Raw genomic sequence first — 18,167 nt, 5'->3', positions numbered from 1 at the left:
TCATGAGGTGTCAGGTTCTGCTGCTGGCTGTGTTGTTGTTGGGCAGCCTTGGCCTCGCAGGCTACATCCACAACAACAGGAAAGAGGAACTCAAACTGGCCAAACACGCCTCCTTCCAAAACGTCAAGCACAGGGTCACCAGGGATGTGCTAAAAGAGTACCTGACCCACGTGGTGGAATCCAGCTCTTTGCTGGACAAGACCAAAAAACAGATTGAGGAGCTCAAGGTAGATGTGGCAGGAGTGGAACAGGTCGCAAAAGCCAAGAAAGCTGAAGAGGATGCATGCTCTGGTGACCTGGTGAGGGTGGACATTACTCTAGGTTGCTTTACATTGCTGGTTCACAGCAAAATGGGTTGTTAATTCTAGTTCTGATGGGTTGGCAAACTTTGGGTATTTCCAGAGTCATTTAAAGTTTGAAAGGTGGTTTGAACTCCTGGAACAGAGTTGAATAATCTTGATTTAAAATCCAATTCCATTGAAAAACTATTGTTTTCCCTTTGTTAGCATGCTATGGCATGCTTTATATACACCAGAAAGAGGAGATAAAATTGTATTAATCCCCACAGGAGAATTAGCAGAGACTTGTTATACATATCATTAGTAAAGTAAGCAGCACAATAACTGAGGTTTTTCATTTTCAAACTGCTATGTTCCAAAGCCTTTATCAGAGGGGGATTCAGACCTTCAGATTTCAGTCTTTATAACATCACAAATGTTAGGAACCAATCCCATTAACTCAGGTCTTTTGAAGTGTTGGTGAGCATTGGAGGGTGGGTGGAGAGAAGTAAGGACTAATTGCATATTCATAGATCCACTGAATGTAGGTGAAGAGTTACATCTAACAACTTTACAGCATTAAGGGCTTTTATTTTAAGAATAAGTTCTAAATATTCATTTTGATGAACAGAGATTTGTTTTTAGGGGTTTAATCAATGAGTTGAGGGGAGTTGATGGGGCAGACGTTAAACTCTGCAGGCCAGTGTCACTTCAGGACATAATGTACTTTTGACAGTTAGGAGAGTATCCAAGTGATATTCTTTAGACTGTCGTATGAGGGCAGCAGGTACAGGAATAGTGGGATTCCTTTAGGGAATTTCATGTTCAGGATTTTTTGGCCTTTTGTTTGTAAATTGTATAGTGTCTTACTCCATTGTCATTTATTCTTGTCAGAAACGCATCACAGATGAAGGTGCTGCTATAGACACAGACAAGACCAACACAGATGGTGAGTGCTGGTCAAAACTCTCACACTCAGTGATGCTACATGGCTGCCCCTGGATCTGTTAGATTTAATAATGAAGGCATGTGAATAAAACTGATCGAACATCAGAATGCAAGCTCTCAACCGGGGAACCATATTCTCAGGGACACTTTATAAAGTGTTGGTTACAGGCCACAATAGCTTTTATAGTGTACTCTATCACTACAACTGCAAGTACCCATTTTTTATGTACACATTTTAAATGAAGTGAACAAATGATAATTGGAGAGTATTGCTTTTTGTGCAGTGCATTTCCTGATCAGTGTTGTTAAATACTGTACAGGTCAATACTGACTCCCAGTGGCTGTGTTGGGTTAAAGCAGCTTAATAATTTGTTGTCTGATAATACTGTCAGCATATAAAGCCTATTGGAATACATACTTTATGTTATTCTGTTTTATTGTTAAATGTTATACATCTTTGATAATTTCCCCTAAATTTACTTTCTCTGGTATCCTCAGGTGAGTTTCAGAAGAAGAAGGCCGACTTGCAAGAACAAATAGCCACCCTCAAAAAAGAAGCAGAACAGCAGAGCAAAGTGTGCAACTACATCAAAAAGGATTCCATAGACGGCCAGTAAGTACAGTGCTAGAATATCATTATATTAGAGCGTGGTTTATGTTTAAGGTTTTGTTGGTTCAGTATGTTAAAACCATGAGTTTAAGGAGATGGGTGTGTACTGATATTCATGGACATTTATTCACACACTTCCTTTAAAACCTAACACTTTTAGATCTAAATGACAGAACCAAGATGTTCAACCAAACATTTCTCTTCATCATCGAACAGGTCTTTAGGGGTGTTATGTGCCAGGATGAATATAAAAAATATTTATAAAATCTTTGTGTGTTGGATGTAATTGCTTTTTGAACAAACACACAGAGGGAATAGAGGCCTTGTGCATATGATTCCAGACAATTGATTTGTAGCAGTTATATCAGACATGAAGGATCTCATAGACAGATTTTGTCATTCAGTTAGCAAGCTGTTTTCCTGGGGGTGCATCTCATAAATATTTGATGTTGAATGGGTTTGGCTGTTTTTAAGAATGGAGCTTTGACTCAATGATACTGTGCATTTGTTTTGTGGACTTAAAAGGTTAAACATGCTTTTTATTTATTTATTTATTTATTTATTTTTATGATTCAGTCATGAAAGGTGCAAAATTCTATGGCTTTGTTAATATAACTGCTGCACCATTCCTTTTACCCCACCATAAATTTTGCAATAAAGCAAAGGCCCCTAAACTCTGAATGTGATCATGGAAGCAGTCCAAAAATATTTGGCATAAAATCTTTAAAAGTTAATGTATTTTACTCCTCCTTTAAGGACAGAGGGGCATGGTTTATTTCTGTACAGCTGTGAAATAAACAAATATGTGATATTTTTTTAGGAAAAAAAGGAAACACACAATTGTTTGAAGTTTTTAACCTTGTGAACATTCTGCTTCGCTAACAGAAAACTGTGTGGAACTGAGAATAAAGGAGAGATGAAAAAAGCCGAGCCTGAAGAGGGAGTAAACAAAGAAAACACTTATGTGGAGAGAAGTGCCTAAGGAAGAAGTGCCTAAGGAAGAAGCACCTAAAGCAGCCTAAAACATGGAGCTACAAAGGTGCAGGACACAGGAAAGCTGTGAAAGGTGTTAAGCACTATCGAAAGGGGAAAAAAATCAGGGCATTATCATTTACATCTCACACACACACACACACACACACACATGCACACTGCCGTACATATCCTTCCTAGATTCTGGTCATTTGCTTAATGTGTTAGCAAGACAAGATTTTTGCATACTGGAGAGCTTCTCTTTGTTTCCATTGAAGCTAATAGAGATGATGGTAATATTTCTAATATTTGCGGTGAAACGGCTGCTTTACCACCCCCTAGTTACTACTTCTCATCAATGCAGATTATCAGGTTTGGTAAGACTTTCACTAGTATATGCGGTTCATCCAGTTCAGTCACATGACCTGACACCAGGTACTTACATTTACTACAGGTCTTCCAATTATCTAATTCATCCAAACGGCCAGAATCTGGCAACATTGTACTAGATGTCATAGATTGTTTCTCTAACTTCTAAAAGAAATCGCTGTGTGTTTTAAGTTGTATTTGTGTGATTGCAAGTAATTTGTAAATTATTAAATTCTTACCTTCATTTTAGTTCAGTGTTTGGTTTCCAGGTTCATTCTTAAGGCCACTGAAGGAAACCAAAAATAACCAACATTCAGAGAGTGGGTAGGGCTTGTAATTCTAGAACATTATAAATATCAAGGAGCCAAGGAGCATTTTAGAAGAGTTTAAATTGGTGAAAAGTTTCTGCAGTGGTCCCAGCACACACAGTTGGAATAAAGTGTACTGCCTGAATGTTTGGTGTGTTGTTGTTCGGTGTTGAGCCAGTGTGCTCTAGGTTTGCTCTGGCCCAAATACTTCATGATGGATTCAGCACCTTACACCAGAGTTCATATTCTGCCCTCTGAGACACAAACTACTGAACTATCACATTGTGGAGAGCATACCCCACCAGCAATGCTCATATATCCTGGCTGAATGTTTTTTCAGAAAATAATTTCTCCCAGGAAATTATTGCAATTACACATTTTGTAATGTTTATTTCCTTTGTGTGACTGGAACGAAACAAAAAAACTGAGGAAAAGAAATATCATGCAAAACTCCATAAATAGGCCAGACAGAATTATTGGCACCCTCAACCTAATATTTGGTTGCACACACTTTGGGGGGGGGAAATAACTGAAAACAATTGTTTCCTATAACCATATTTACTTTGGTTAATTTACAATTACTTCCTTACACCACTCAACTGGAATTTTGGATCACTCTTCTTTTGCAAACTGCTCCAGGTCTCTCATATTTGAAGGGTGCCTTCTCCCAACAACAATTTTAAGGTCTCTCCACAGGTGTTCAAAGGGATTTCGATCTGGACTCACTGCTGGCCACTTCAGAAATCTTCAGTGCTTTGTTTCCATCCATTTCTGGGTGCTTTTTGAAGTATGTTTGGGATCATTGTCCAGCTGGAAGACCCATGGCCTAGGACACAAACCCAGCTTTCTGACACTGGGCCCTACATTGCAACCCAAAATCCTTTGGTAATCCTTTGGCACCAAGACAACCCCAAAAACCATATTTGAACCTCCCCATATTTGACTGTAGGTACTGTGTTATATTCTTTGTAGATCATTCTATTTTTGGTAAACAGTAGAATGATGTGCTTTACCAAATATCTTTATCTTGTTCTCATCTGTCCACAAGTCATTTTCCCAGAAGGATTTTGGCTTACTCACATACATTTTGTCAAACTGCAGTCTAGCTTTTTTATGTCTCTGTGTCAGCAGTGGGGTCCTCCCTTGAGACTGCTGATATTTTTTCACAATTTGGGTTTCAAGTCCTCAGACAGTTCTCTTCTCCTCTTTCCTCCATACTTAGTGTGGCACACACAGACACAATGTAAAGATTGAGTCAATTTTTCCTGTTTATCTGGTTTCAGATGTGATTTTTATATTGCCCCTATTTGTTACTTGCCACAGGCATCACAAGTGTTTAAAAAAAAGTTATTTACCCACAATTTTGAAAATGTGCCAATACTTCTGTCCAGCCCATTTTTGGATTTTTGCATGAAATTATATCATTTTTGTCCTTTTCCCTCTGTTTTGTTATTGTTCCAATACACACAAATGAAATAAACGTGTATAACAAAACATGTGTAACTGCATTCATTTTCTGGGAGAATTACATTTCAGGAGTGCCAGCACGTTTGGCCATGGCTGTATTATGAGAAAATGTGTCAAGTTACCATGTGATACTTAGATCTATGTATTGAATGAACTGAAGCAAAATGACATGCCTTATTTTAAGGTAAACTTAGGAAGGAAAAAATGAAGTGTAGCTTTCATGGCTGAAAAGAGTCTCTCGTATTTTTATACCTTTATTCAATGCATACATGTTCTGTTTGTTTGACCAAAAAAATGAACTAATGAACAAACATTCTCTCTCTCCTATTCTTTCATTTGTCATGTTGTTATGGTTTTGTTTTAATAAAGCGCTTGTCTGCTTTAGTAGGTAAGACCATTGAATTTGAAGTAATGTGGAGGTGGACAGAGGTGATGTGATCACTTCTGTCCTGTGTGTGTGATTTTGTGTTGGTTTCTGTCTTTCTCAGGTTCTCTGGAGTTACCTCACCTCCATATGTTTGTGTGTGTGTGTGTGTGTGTGTGTGTGTATATGTATATGTGTGGTCTGACCCTCCCTCAGGCTCTGTTGCTCTGTGGTACACTCTCATGCATATATGCTTGTTTGTATCGACCAATCGAAATCCTCTGACCCTCTCACTGTCAGCCCTCATCATCCTCAGCCCATTAGCTCAGTGCAGTCATGACCACACTGCTTCAAGCCAATCAGAAACCTAGCTGAAAACACAGCAAGACAGTTAGAAAGTTCTTGTTAACTGTGTAAACTCCTCTCACCTCTATAAAATGCCACTAGAAATGTTATTTAATTTTACTGATGTATTAAATGTTGGAAAATATTTTTGTGTATTATATACTTTCTGTCTGATATGTGTATATGTGGAAGCTGCAGTTCATCTGTTTAAAAAATAACGCAAATTGTGGTTGAAAATTGCCCATTGCAATGGTGAAATTACTGAATTACTCTTACTGTGCAGTTTGTATTAGTTGTGCATTTATGGAAGGATATTTAAGTATTTTTCTATTCATGTGTTCTCTTTTTAATAGTAAATAATATATCCTCTAATATATTTTATATATTATCTGAGAATACTGTTCATTGTCTGCAGTTAAAGCACAGTTATTTAAAGGACAACGGGACCAGGTTAGAATTGTGAACTGAAACGTTTCCAAAGTCACTACTTAAATTTAAAATTTTTAGTTTTGCTTCACCTATATATTTTGTGCAGATGAATAATAAAAAAAACTTTACAAATGTATGAAGCCTATATAAAAACTCAAGTCTTTCTTTAATAAATATGGCATTGATTACATCCATATTAATCTGATGCTCGTATGTGAACTCATCAGTGTTGAGTGTGAATGTGTTTGGTACTCCTCTCTCCCGCCTCCATTCTCTCCTCTCTTACCCTCTGTTCTATGTCCCACTCTACCAATGACACTGCTGCCCGCAGGCTCACAATTAGGGGACGCAATTAGTGGCTCTCTCTTCCGCCCCAGCTCACTCAGAAGGTCACTGCGTCCAACAGGATTCTGAAAACTGAACAAAGCGCAGAGGAAGCAGAAAAAGGATGGAGAGTGGGGTAGGTGGAGTGAGAAAAAATGCAGCTTCTTGTTAACACCTGGATCTTTCCCTTATATTCTGTGATGACTAAAACCAATCCTCAATATAGCTGTCATTAAGAGCCTAGTTCATGATTGTAAAAATAAAATAAAATAAAAACACTTATTAAAAATAAGATTTTTCTTCACTATTTGCTAGCTCTCTGGTCTGTTTGCATGCTTGAAACAGGTCTAATGTGTTTACAAAGCCCAGTTTCTGTAAAGGGATAGAAAAATAAACTGGCTCAGTATGGTATGCTAGTCTCTCTCTCTCTCTCTCTCTCTCCTCATGACAGAGGCACCTGTAGTTTTTTAGACAATGGAGAGAACTCCAAAGATTGAAAAGCACAAACCAAAATGTGGATTGCTCTATTCCTGCTCCGTAGGTGGGTAATATTGACTTATTTTTGCTGTTTTGGATCACTTACATGGAAATGTATCTGTAGTGATTCAAACATTAAATAAAAAACAGAGAAGTTAAACTGAAAACAGCGTGGGAAAGATTCCGGTATGGGAGGCCGTCTAGGGCAAATACACTGAAACACTTGCGCACACTACATTGAAACACTTGCACACTACACACTGAAACACTTGCGCACACTACATTGAAACACTTGCACACTACACACTGAAACACTTGCGCACACTACATTGAAACACTTGCACACTACACACTGAAACACTTGCGCACACTACATTGAAACACTTGCACACTACACACTGAAACACTTGCGCACACTACATTGAAACACTTGCACACTACACACTGAAACACTTGCGCACACTACATTGAAACACTTGCACATTACACACTGAAACACTTGCGCACACTACATTGAAACACTTGCACACTACACACTGAAACACTTGCGCACACTACATTGAAACACTTGCACACTACACACTGAAACACTTGCGCACACTACATTGAAACACTTGCACACTACACACTGAAACACTTGCGCACACTACATTGAAACACTTGCGCACACTACATTGAAACACTTGCGCACACTACATTGAAACACTTGTGCACACTACATTGAAACACTTGCGCATACTACACTGAGACACTTGCACACTTGTCGATCAATTCCAAAAATGGAAGCGATTCTTTGCCAATTAAATCCCAGATTTAGGCAGTGGATAATCTGGTCTGCTGTTAAATCATACCATGGGCGACCGGACGTGCCACTGGAAGTTGTTGGAGGAATTATGAGAATATTGTTGCCTTGATGTCTTTGGCCCAGAGATTGTTGTAAAATGAGAATTAGACACTGATATAAAGACTCCAAAAGAGTCGTGCATTCTCTCACCACAGGCCCTTCTCTGCGCCCAACTACACGTATGATGGACTGAATGGTTCTTGTGTGGTGCTCCAGTTCAGTGTAGAGTCTGTGTAGCGGGTCATCTTGTATGGATTCCACACAACGCAAAATCATGCAAAAAATTACGGATATCCTCACTGTTACCAGAAATACGCAATGGCTGATCAAATATGAAAAGACTAATAAAAAATAATAAGAACAAATGTTTGTTCATCTCTGAAAAGACACAGAGCACAGGAATTAGTCATAAAAGATTGTACCCTGTGCTACACAGCTGAGTGCATCTTCTCTCTCTCTCTCTCTCTCTCTCTCTCTCTCACACACACACACACGTCATGTTTAATATATAGACGAGTGTATGTGAAGTGTAGTGCAAATGTTTCAGTGTGTACTGTGCACGTGTTTCAGTGTAGTGTGTGCAAGTGTTTCAGTGTAGTGTGCGCAAGTGTTTCAATGTAGTGCGTGCAAGTGTTTCAATGTAGTGCGCGCGAGTGTTTCAATGTAGTGCGCGCAAGTGTTTCAGTGTAGTGTGCGCAAGTGTTTCAATGTAGTGCGCGCAAGTGTTTCAATGTAGTGCGTGCAAGTGTTTCAATGTAGTGCGCAAGTGTTTCAATGTAGTGAGCAAATGTTTCAATGTAGTGCGCAAGTGTTTCGGTGTGTTGTGCAAGTGTTTCAGTGTAGTGTACAAATGTTTCAATGTAGTGCGCAAGTGTTTCAGTGTATTTGCCCTAGACGGCCTCCCATAGTATTTTGCTCTATACGGCCTCTCATATTCCAGAGTTCCTCATGCACAAGCTGTACATGCGCAAGTGTTTCAGTGTGTTGTGCAAGTGTTTCAATGTCGTGTACACTTAAAGATTTTTCAGTGTGTAGTGTGCTAGTGTTTCAGTGTGTTGTGCGCAAGTGTTTCAGTGTAGTGCGCAAGTGTATCAGTGTGTTGTGCAAGTGTTTCAATGTCGTGTCCACTTAAAGATTTTTCAGTGTGTAGCGTGCAAGTGTTTCATAGTATTTTGCTCTATACGGCCTCTCATATTCCGGAGTTCCTCATGCACGAGCTGTACATGCGCAAGTGTTTCAGTGTGTTGTGCAAGTGTTTCAATGTCGTGTGCACATAAAGATTTTTCAGTGTGTTGTGGGCAAGAGTTTCAGTGTAGTGTGTGCAAGTGTTTTAGTGTGTTGTGCACAAGTGTATCAGTGTGTTGTGCAAGTGTTTTAATGTCGGGTGCACATAAAGATTTTTCAGTGTGTAGTGTGCTAGTGTTTCAGTGTGTTGTGCGAAAATGTTTCAGTGTAGTGCGCAAGTCTATCAGTGTGTTGTGCAAGTGTTTCAATGTCGTGTACACTTAAAGATTTTTCTTTACAAGTGTTTCATTGTATTTTGGCCTATACGGCCTCTCATATTCGGGAGTTCCTCATGCACGAGCTGTACATGCGCTGCGCCATGTCTAAAGCACGTGTTTCATTTCCTGCTTTCAGCTGCCCTGCAGAAAACCTCCTGTGAACTGCATTTGTAAAAGACCACTATGGAACATCTCCAGACTCGATACTCAGGACATTCTCTAGAAATTCTCCAGGGTGCATGCGTCAAAGATATATTCATACAATAGTTATCACAGTGTTGTCAGCATACATGAACAGAAGTTGGAGTTATTACTGATTTAAACTAAAACTAAACTAAAACCAACAAGAACAATTAATACAGCAAAAATGTTCTTCCATTCTCCTTTTTGTAACACATAGTGAATATCTGTGGATATACATAGATTATAGATATAAAAGTATAAAAGAACTTTTTCCCCCAATATGTAACACTGCTGTACGAAGCTAAAGACACAGTACACACTGTTTTGGTAAGTAATTAGTATTAATTAGTACTTTCAAAACTCTTTTAGGATGGCAGCAGGTTTGTGAAAGATAGTAAAGCTTTATTCTGTAATATAATAATTCACTTTTTTAATTTTATATTTTAAATATCTCCCACTGTTAATGAAAACATCACAAAGTGAAAACGTCATGTAGTTTGTAGAAGTCAAAATCAAGATTCACTTTTTCTGCAAATCTAAAGAGATTTGTTTGCAATTCAAACAAAGAAGCTGATGGAACCCAAAGCCCAGACCTCACTGAATGTGTTTCGGATTACCTGAAACACAAAAGCAACACACCCATAAGGAGATAGAACCATTTGGAGATAGAACTTTGGAAAGTATACCCCTGATTAGATGAATAACACAAAGTCTTAAATGGATGGAAGCTGTTATAAAGGCAAAAGATGGACAAATGAAACTGAATAATATGATAAGCTTTAATTATTGGGATAATATTGTGTAACTGAGGCAAAGGTTTGTGCTTTTCCCCCGATACTGTAAATGAATAACGTGCTTAATTGCTGTTTTGCCAGAAAATTAAATAAAGGAAGATTAAGTAGTACTTTTACTGAATAAGTCAGACCACAACAACTTATGTAAGCATGTATTACTAACACTTCACCTGCATTGAGGGTGGGTATGACTTCACTAAATAGTGACTGACAGTCTGTCCTCAGGAGTTGTGCAGAGATAGTAGTAGGCTTATTGAGGCCTGTATTAGAGCAGATATGTGAACAAGATCTGATGATTATGATATTGATAAGGAGGATTTGGGCCTGGAGTTGTGACCCTGTTGTTGCCCTCTGTGTGTGTGTTTGAGTGTGAAATCATAGCTATTGATCAGCCTAATGCAAGAGGAAAAGCCGCAGGCACCCTGATCAATAGGCTTCTAATTAACCCCTCGGTGTATGCGGTGCAAAACTTCTGCCAGGGACATATATATACATGCCCCTACGACTGACACTTTTCACACACTCACACAGGAGCATGCACTACACTGCACTGCATACTGAGTGTGGAGCACACTCTGCTACATGTGTTAATATCACTTTTTAAAGCATTTGTTACACCATCAGGCATGTGTTTACTCCAGTAATGATTCTGGCAAGGACTCATCACCACATGGTAAGTTTGTGAACTGGTTGTTTTTCCTCACTGTGATTTATCATGGTTTCAGCTATAAATTGCATGTTTGTTATGTTTATTGTCCTTTGGGCTATTTTTCTGTCTGCACTTGATATGGTCTGCAGCTGTTTCACTATTGTATTGCACTGGAGATATTGTTCTCTGTTTCTGTATACTTCCATTACCCACTGCTTTGCTGATAGTATCTCTTTCTTAGTCTATTGTATTGCCCTCTACCCTGTTTAACCCATGACCCCATGACAATAATTTAACCTCCAGTCTTTTCTTACAGGTACAGCGTGTGGGGTCAGCCGGCCAGGGGCTGTATGATATGTTTGATATTCGGTTGTTTTCCACATATCACATCAACTAAATATCAGACATATTCCTATAGACCCTGGCACACCTCTACCCATGTGAAGACATTTAAGGGCTTCCACCTGGCACCTTCTTTTTTCAAGGATTGATGGAAGCTGAATAAAAAGATATCAAGCAACCATGAATGATATTAACTCTAAGAAGGGATCCTGAGCATCATAACAGTAATTCTGATTATTAAATGTGCTGCACAGATTTATATGTCAGTTACATATATCTGCACTTTTGTTAATGAGTCTGGATTATTTATTCTATTATAAATGTTTACTATATGCAACAGTTTATGATCAAATTTTTCAGTCCTATAAAGCTTGTTAAACTCATATGGATGTAAACATTATGTTTATCATGTAAAGTTTCATAGCATTGAAACATTTTTAAAGGTTTTAAAAAATGTAGACATTTTTCAAAAAATTACAAACACACACTTTAGAATACTGTCTCTACATTTTAGCCAAACAGTTTGCAGTTGTATTTTAAATTATGCAAATTAATGAGTGTTTCACAAGATACTACTACGCTGTCACATTCTGATTCTAAATTATTATTAGGTGTTTTTACAGTATATTTAATGTGCGCCATGTCACATCTTATAAGTGTTTGTTTTCATCTGCCCTGAAAACAGGGAAAATATAAATCTATATGGAAACCAATGGCAGGATGTCGATTAAGAGCATATCTATTGTCTTTTACATGTTTCTTGATTTAACAGTACTGTAAACCATGACAAAAGATGATATAGCATTGTTATAGTTATCAGTAAAGTAATAGTCCAGAATAATGAAGAGACATTTTTTTCATATTTGTCATTTATGATTCATGTACACCAAACTTGTGCCTAGATTAAAACAGACCAAAATATTATGTTCCTTTTAACTACATTAGACAGACTATGGTTTAGCAGTTCTGGCCTGTTCACACAGCACCACACAAGCGCTTATACTTTCTAATCACCTTGCTCATCATTAGCGAGGAAAGGTCCAAGTACTAGTATAATGAATGAGAATGCCTATATGACAGATCAGAACTTTATTAAAATATAGTAAATATATTAGATATTCTAATACATTTTAAAGCATTTTTAACATATAATTGTAATTCAAAACGTAAACAATAAACATTCTCTTTCTCTTTTGTAATTTTTTGTTAACTATTTCATAGTATTAAAAAAGACAGTTGTCTATTAAAAAAAAAATAATAATATTAACTAGTATTAATAACCCTAGACTCACAATCACTCACATCGAATTCACCATCTGTAAATTGTCTAAAACAATACTCACACATACTTTTGGATACAATATTATGGCCAAGAACAAAACTAAGCAATGCACATGCTTTTGCAGTGCTTTTCCCTTGATGCAATACATTCATTCATTCATTCATTCTTCTGTAACCTCTTATCCAGTTCCAGGTTGTGGTGGGTCCAGAGCCTACCTGGAATCATTGGGCGCAAGGCTTATTTGAACACATGCAGTGGTTAAAGCTTTTAGGTTGCATTTGTTGAATAACCATATTAAAATGTATGCAACAATTGCCATAAAATGACTAAAGCACAGGAGAACATTTGAAATTGAATTACAAAAACAACTAATTTGTATATATGATAGTTTTGTGGGTGGCACAGAGCCTTTCATTGCACACAGCTCCAGGGTCTCCAGGGTCCTGGGGTTTTGTGTTCAAACGCCACCCCGTGGCACTGAAATGTGTCAGTGCCTGAGTGCCTGAGTGAATTTATTTAGAATTCAAACTGTGTTCCTGCCTTGCACCCATTGATTCCAGATAGGCTCAGGACCCACAATGAATGATTGAATTTTAGATTCATGAGACATAATGCTGTCTTGTATGGTTCTTTACATTTAAAAACAACAATTACACTGAAATCTAGTGACGTGTGCTTATCAGTAATTTGTTTACTTAAATTCTAGTGCTAAAATGATGTGTTGCATTAGTATGCTTATCTCATAAACTGGGTAATTTCAATATCCTATTCTATTAATGTAATGTTCTTTCTTCTTTTAAGTTTCTTTAGTGTGTGTCTGTGTGTGTAAGAGGTATTTATATCACGACTCAGGTAGACAAAGCTCATGAGTTTATGCCCCAAAGCTGTACTACCCACGTAAATTATATAATAATATTTTATTTTCTTATGACAGAAGGCTATTATTTTCATCCTGAAACACAGAGCTCTGAGAGTATTGCCCTAATGCACTCCTGTATTTTCAGAAGTGCATTAACACAATGACATTGGCACAGTTCATTATAGCGATGTCATGCTTTTGCAGAAGTGTTCTGTTTTACATTACACAATATATATTATCAAGGTAATAGAGGCATTGAGTGCAATGGGAAGGAAGAGTGTGTAATAAAAAAGTGCTTCATTTAATCTTTTAATTTAAACGCTAAATGCATAGAGGAAGTCCTGAGCATGTCTTGCCCAGTCATCATTTCACACACACACACACACACACACACACACAGAGAGAGAGAGAGAGAGAGAGAGAGAGAGAGAGAGAGAGATTAAAAGATAAAGAACAGGGCAATAAACGTCATGTTTGTGCACACACACTGTGGACAGTGATAAGCATAGTAAACTCATTAAATTCAGTAATTGCTCTTTCTCTCTTTCTCTCTCTCTCTCTCTCTCTCTCTCTCTCTTACTTTCATTGGTTAATGCTTATTAGATTTTTTATCCAAATTGCACATTCTTAGACAATTGCATTTTCACAAAAGTGTACCCAATAAAATGATGAATACATTGTTATGTGGCAAATATGATATTACACTAGGATTAGGAGTAAGCCTTGAGGCATTTATGAATATTTCTAGATCATTTCATGAAAAATCATGAAGTCGTACCCAGTTAAATCTCCAGTCAGTTCTTCCATGCACTATGATGAGGTCACAGGGGAACAAGTTCATTTCTGAACATACAGGGGCCCACGTATATCCTCCTTCTCAATCAATTGATATTTTGTTCATTCTAATCAGGACAAAAGTTAAATAAATGCTAAGGTACAGACATTTAAACAATATACATGTAGGCAATTTAAAATAATAATAAATAATACACAGAATAAAAATACAAGCTGCTTTTCAGGAAAAGGTGGAAATGTAGTTTAAAATGCAATAAAAACAAGAATCTGTGATTTGTTCATTCTTTTTAACTGACAAATGTATCAAGAAAACATTTCCAGTGTTTTTATTATTTGTATTCTGTAAAAAAAATTACATTTAGACTCACATGCCTGCCACATGCTCAAACAAACTATTGGGACAGAGGCATTTTTTAAAATGTGTTCTAACACCCTTCCTTTCAATTGCACCTTTTATTTGTTTGAGAATGGAGGATATTAACTGTTAATTCCATTTTTTATTATTATTAGACTTTTTGTCCCCATGTTGCCGCAGCCATCATGAGATTAAAATCTTTACAACCGCAGTCTGTGGAAGAAAAAAGGAGAGGAGAGAGAGAACTGAACATAAAAGCCAAAGATCGAGCAACTAATGTGAGATTTAATAAATGATCTTCTCATCTCTCATAGTATAACCAGGTTCTCACACACACACACAAACACACACACATGGGGCAGGAGGAACAAAACTATGCATATGCACATTGTGTGATGGAGACAGTGTAGTATACAAAACTAATAAACAAATAAATAAGTATACCTTTTGTGTGTGAGACAAAGGAAGGAGCCTTTTGTGTGTGCACAAAGAAGGAGGGTCAGAGACAAACATATAAATATGGGCGAGGACTGAGCACCAACACTGCTCAGCCAGAAGCCCCTGGAGAGTACAGAGAGAAGAGCGACAGAATAAAGAAGACTTCAAAAGAACGCTGCAGGCCCAGAGGTGCTCAAAGAGGCAAAGAGGTTTGCATTCACTTTAAAAGAGGATTCTGTTTATATTCCTAAATGACTGCATGATTTATTCAATTAAATAAATTAATTCATAGTGATTTGATTCAATATGATTCATTGTAAAAATGAATGAAAACATGCTCTGATGTTTATCGGCAGACACATAAGTGAGAAAAGCTGCGAATTAATGTAAAAAATGAATACATTCTCTGTTTTCTAGATGGGTGCTGTCCACTTTATAGCCCAGAATGCATTGATTGTGGCTCTGTTTCTGATGAGTGCCATCACAAACTCTTTAGCAGTCTACAGCAGTGGAGAATGTACCTTCAATACTAAAGGTAAGACTGTGTTTGTGTGTTTAAGAGGGAAAACACCTAGTCACATATTAGTGTAACAGACTGACTGTGTTTGTGACTGTGTTTAACTTACCTACTCTCAGTCTGTATGAAGCCAGGTGGACAACTATTTTCACCATAAAAGTTATTGTAAATTCAATTTACATTAGTTGGTTGGTATTATAACATACAGTGATTTAGTACAATGCTATGGCATTTTCCAACCTAACAACTGTTTGCCACATCCATATCGTACCACTGAGGACCACAGTCCGCAGACCATTCATGGGATTTCCTGTACTTCAACAGAAAAACTCGTTACTGCAATAAATGTTACAAGAGCATCAGCAATAATTTAAAGCATAAATGCAATCAACGCTTTGGCCTGTAACAATCAATCGCCCATGAGATATGCAAAAACCATGAATCCAGAACTTTTCAAAATAATGTCTTAAATTTTAATGTTAATGTCACAATTATTAATTGCCAGTAGATTTGGAGCACTACTATTGGTCCATCCATCATGAAATTTTCACAGAGTGTGAAGATCAGTCGATATCTTCAGACCAAGTCAGGGAAAAAAAAAAAAGGAGATTCTATGAATCAAGAGTACTCTTTAAGTTATAAGCTTTCTCATTAGTTCACTGTCTCAAAATCTACTCTCTATCCTATCTTCCCAAAATATTCTGAAAAACATTTCGTTCTCAGGACTGCACATGATGGCTACGTGAACTCTAAGTGTAGTTAAATGTAATGATAATTTTCATGACATTAGTTGTCAGTTTTATATGTTATATTTTAATGGATTATAACAGATTAAACCTAATCAAATCAAAGTTTATACATCAAATACGTAGTCATACACAGTACAACTAGCAGTGAAATATATATTTGTTAAAAAAGCTATTTTCTCAAAAAGGAAGGCAGTTTTTAACAAGCAAAATGTTGCTGATATTTCTTTGCCCAACTTAATACACTGCAGGTACTTGTGAGTATCAGGGTCAGGTCTATGGTGTTGGTGACAGCTGGATCACTAAAGACTGCTACCACTGTGTGTGTATGGAACCATTTGGGGTCGGCTGCTGTGATCAGTAAGTAATTTAATTTGGCCTTTGTGTTTTGTCACTTTATGTGAAGAGAAATTAAAATTTTCTCATCAACCAAAATCAGGTTTTTGTTTTATAATACCCTAATATGGGTAAAATAGCGCAGAGATATAAATGTATAAAAATAAAATATATCTATATAATTTATTAATCAGAACAGTATCAATATACAATTATTTAAGGATAAATCCACATTTTCAGCCTAACAAATGAACAGTACACATTTGTAATGATCTATTTTTCTTTAAACTCACCCTAAATTAATGCAGTATGTGCATGTTTTGGAAGTGTAAATAGTGCTTGTAGTTTGAATGTTTTTTGCTTATTGCAAATGCTTCTTAAGCATATGTTAGAAAATTATAGGTCTACTGGGAGACAACCGTACAATCATATTTAACAAATATGATTTATTGCAAAATATTAGTAGCCATTTAGCGACTCGTATCACCCATTTTCTAATGTCTGATCGTACATATTCCTGCAATCTCCATAGCAGTCCACAACCAGTAGATTACCCAGACTGGTGTGAGATCATACGGAAGCCAGATTCCTGCATCACCGTGACAGTGATGAGGGCAAATCACAAGATTCCCTGTCTGTATGGAAAGTGGGGGAGACTGCGGGCAGACACCTGGAAAACTGACAATGACCCAATATTCTGATTATTCAGTGATTTCCCTTTCAACTAATTCAGACACATAACCATGTCCTAATGAAATTCCAGGTTTTAAATGTACATCTACAGCAAATATCTGAGCAAATAATATTTTAAATCATTAGTTCTTCACTCATATCAAGAAGAATGTTCCTATATAAAATATTACATATGTTTTGTTTCCTTAACTGTGTATCTTCAGGTAATAAATGTTATCGATACTTATATGTGTGGTGTAGTTGTTTATTTATTTCTTCAACATCAAATTACTTGCGTGCTGTAATGTTGAACAATAAGATAGCTTGCAATATCAATAACATAGCAAATCTGTTTCATTACATTTAAAGGGGAATTTGAGCCTAAAATATGTGTAGAGTTAAATAAGTTATCTGCAGTCTTTTTTTGTGTGTGTATTTTAACCATCATATAACGATTGGGTGGCACCCTGTCCAGTATGTATTCCTGCCTTGCACCCAGTGATTCAGGATAGGACCCAGACCCTCCAGGAACCCAAAGAAAATGAAGCAGTTACTAACAATTTATAAACGATTATTTTAAAGAGAAAATATATAAGAGGAGAAATATATTCAAACATTGGAAAAATTACTGATGTGGACAGAGATATACTTTCTTGCCTCACATAAACATAAAAAAAATAAAAAATAAAAAGCGGCATTAGTACCATCAATACTTACCCAGCTAACAAAATTACATACTCAGAACATTCCCTTAACATTCCATTTTGGTTGTGGATATGCTGCAATGGAATGTTCCCTCAATGTGAATTTGTCCAGTTTTTTTAATGTTCCCAGAACCTTTTTCTTAAGTTACAAAAACATTCTGGGAAAGTTACCTCAACCTTATTTACACCTGTAATTTAATATTCTAGGAACATTGCTATGGAATGTTCTTAGAAAGTTGCAAAATTATGTTCTTAGAA

The 18,167-nt window shown here is 36.9% G+C and overlaps 2 protein-coding genes across 2 annotated transcripts; both read left to right on the top strand.

The window, feature by feature from the left end:
- The first annotated feature begins 2 nt into the window (after nucleotides 1–2).
- On the top strand, nucleotides 3–6,570 carry zgc:174935 (uncharacterized protein LOC796019 homolog). The gene is made up of 4 exons (XM_066682920.1): nucleotides 3–299; nucleotides 1,173–1,227; nucleotides 1,725–1,839; nucleotides 2,722–6,570. The coding sequence occupies exons 1-4, from the start codon at nucleotides 3–5 to the stop codon at nucleotides 2,816–2,818; spliced, it is 564 nt and encodes a 187-aa protein (XP_066539017.1). The 3' UTR covers nucleotides 2,819–6,570.
- Nucleotides 6,571–15,060: 8,490 nt separating this feature from the next.
- Nucleotides 15,061–17,423, top strand: LOC136707992 (prostate-associated microseminoprotein-like). The gene is made up of 4 exons (XM_066682239.1): nucleotides 15,061–15,143; nucleotides 15,352–15,469; nucleotides 16,449–16,557; nucleotides 17,066–17,423. Exons 2-4 carry the CDS (start codon nucleotides 15,352–15,354, stop codon nucleotides 17,232–17,234), a joined length of 396 nt encoding a protein of 131 aa, XP_066538336.1. The 5' UTR covers nucleotides 15,061–15,143; the 3' UTR covers nucleotides 17,235–17,423.
- Nucleotides 17,424–18,167: the final 744 nt, after the last annotated feature.

This window comes from Hoplias malabaricus, chromosome 10, assembly GCF_029633855.1.
Source record: "Hoplias malabaricus isolate fHopMal1 chromosome 10, fHopMal1.hap1, whole genome shotgun sequence".
Lineage (NCBI taxonomy): Eukaryota > Metazoa > Chordata > Actinopteri > Characiformes > Erythrinidae > Hoplias > Hoplias malabaricus.
Note: the sequence above shows the minus strand (reverse complement) of the source record. Positions and strands in the feature narration are given on the sequence as shown.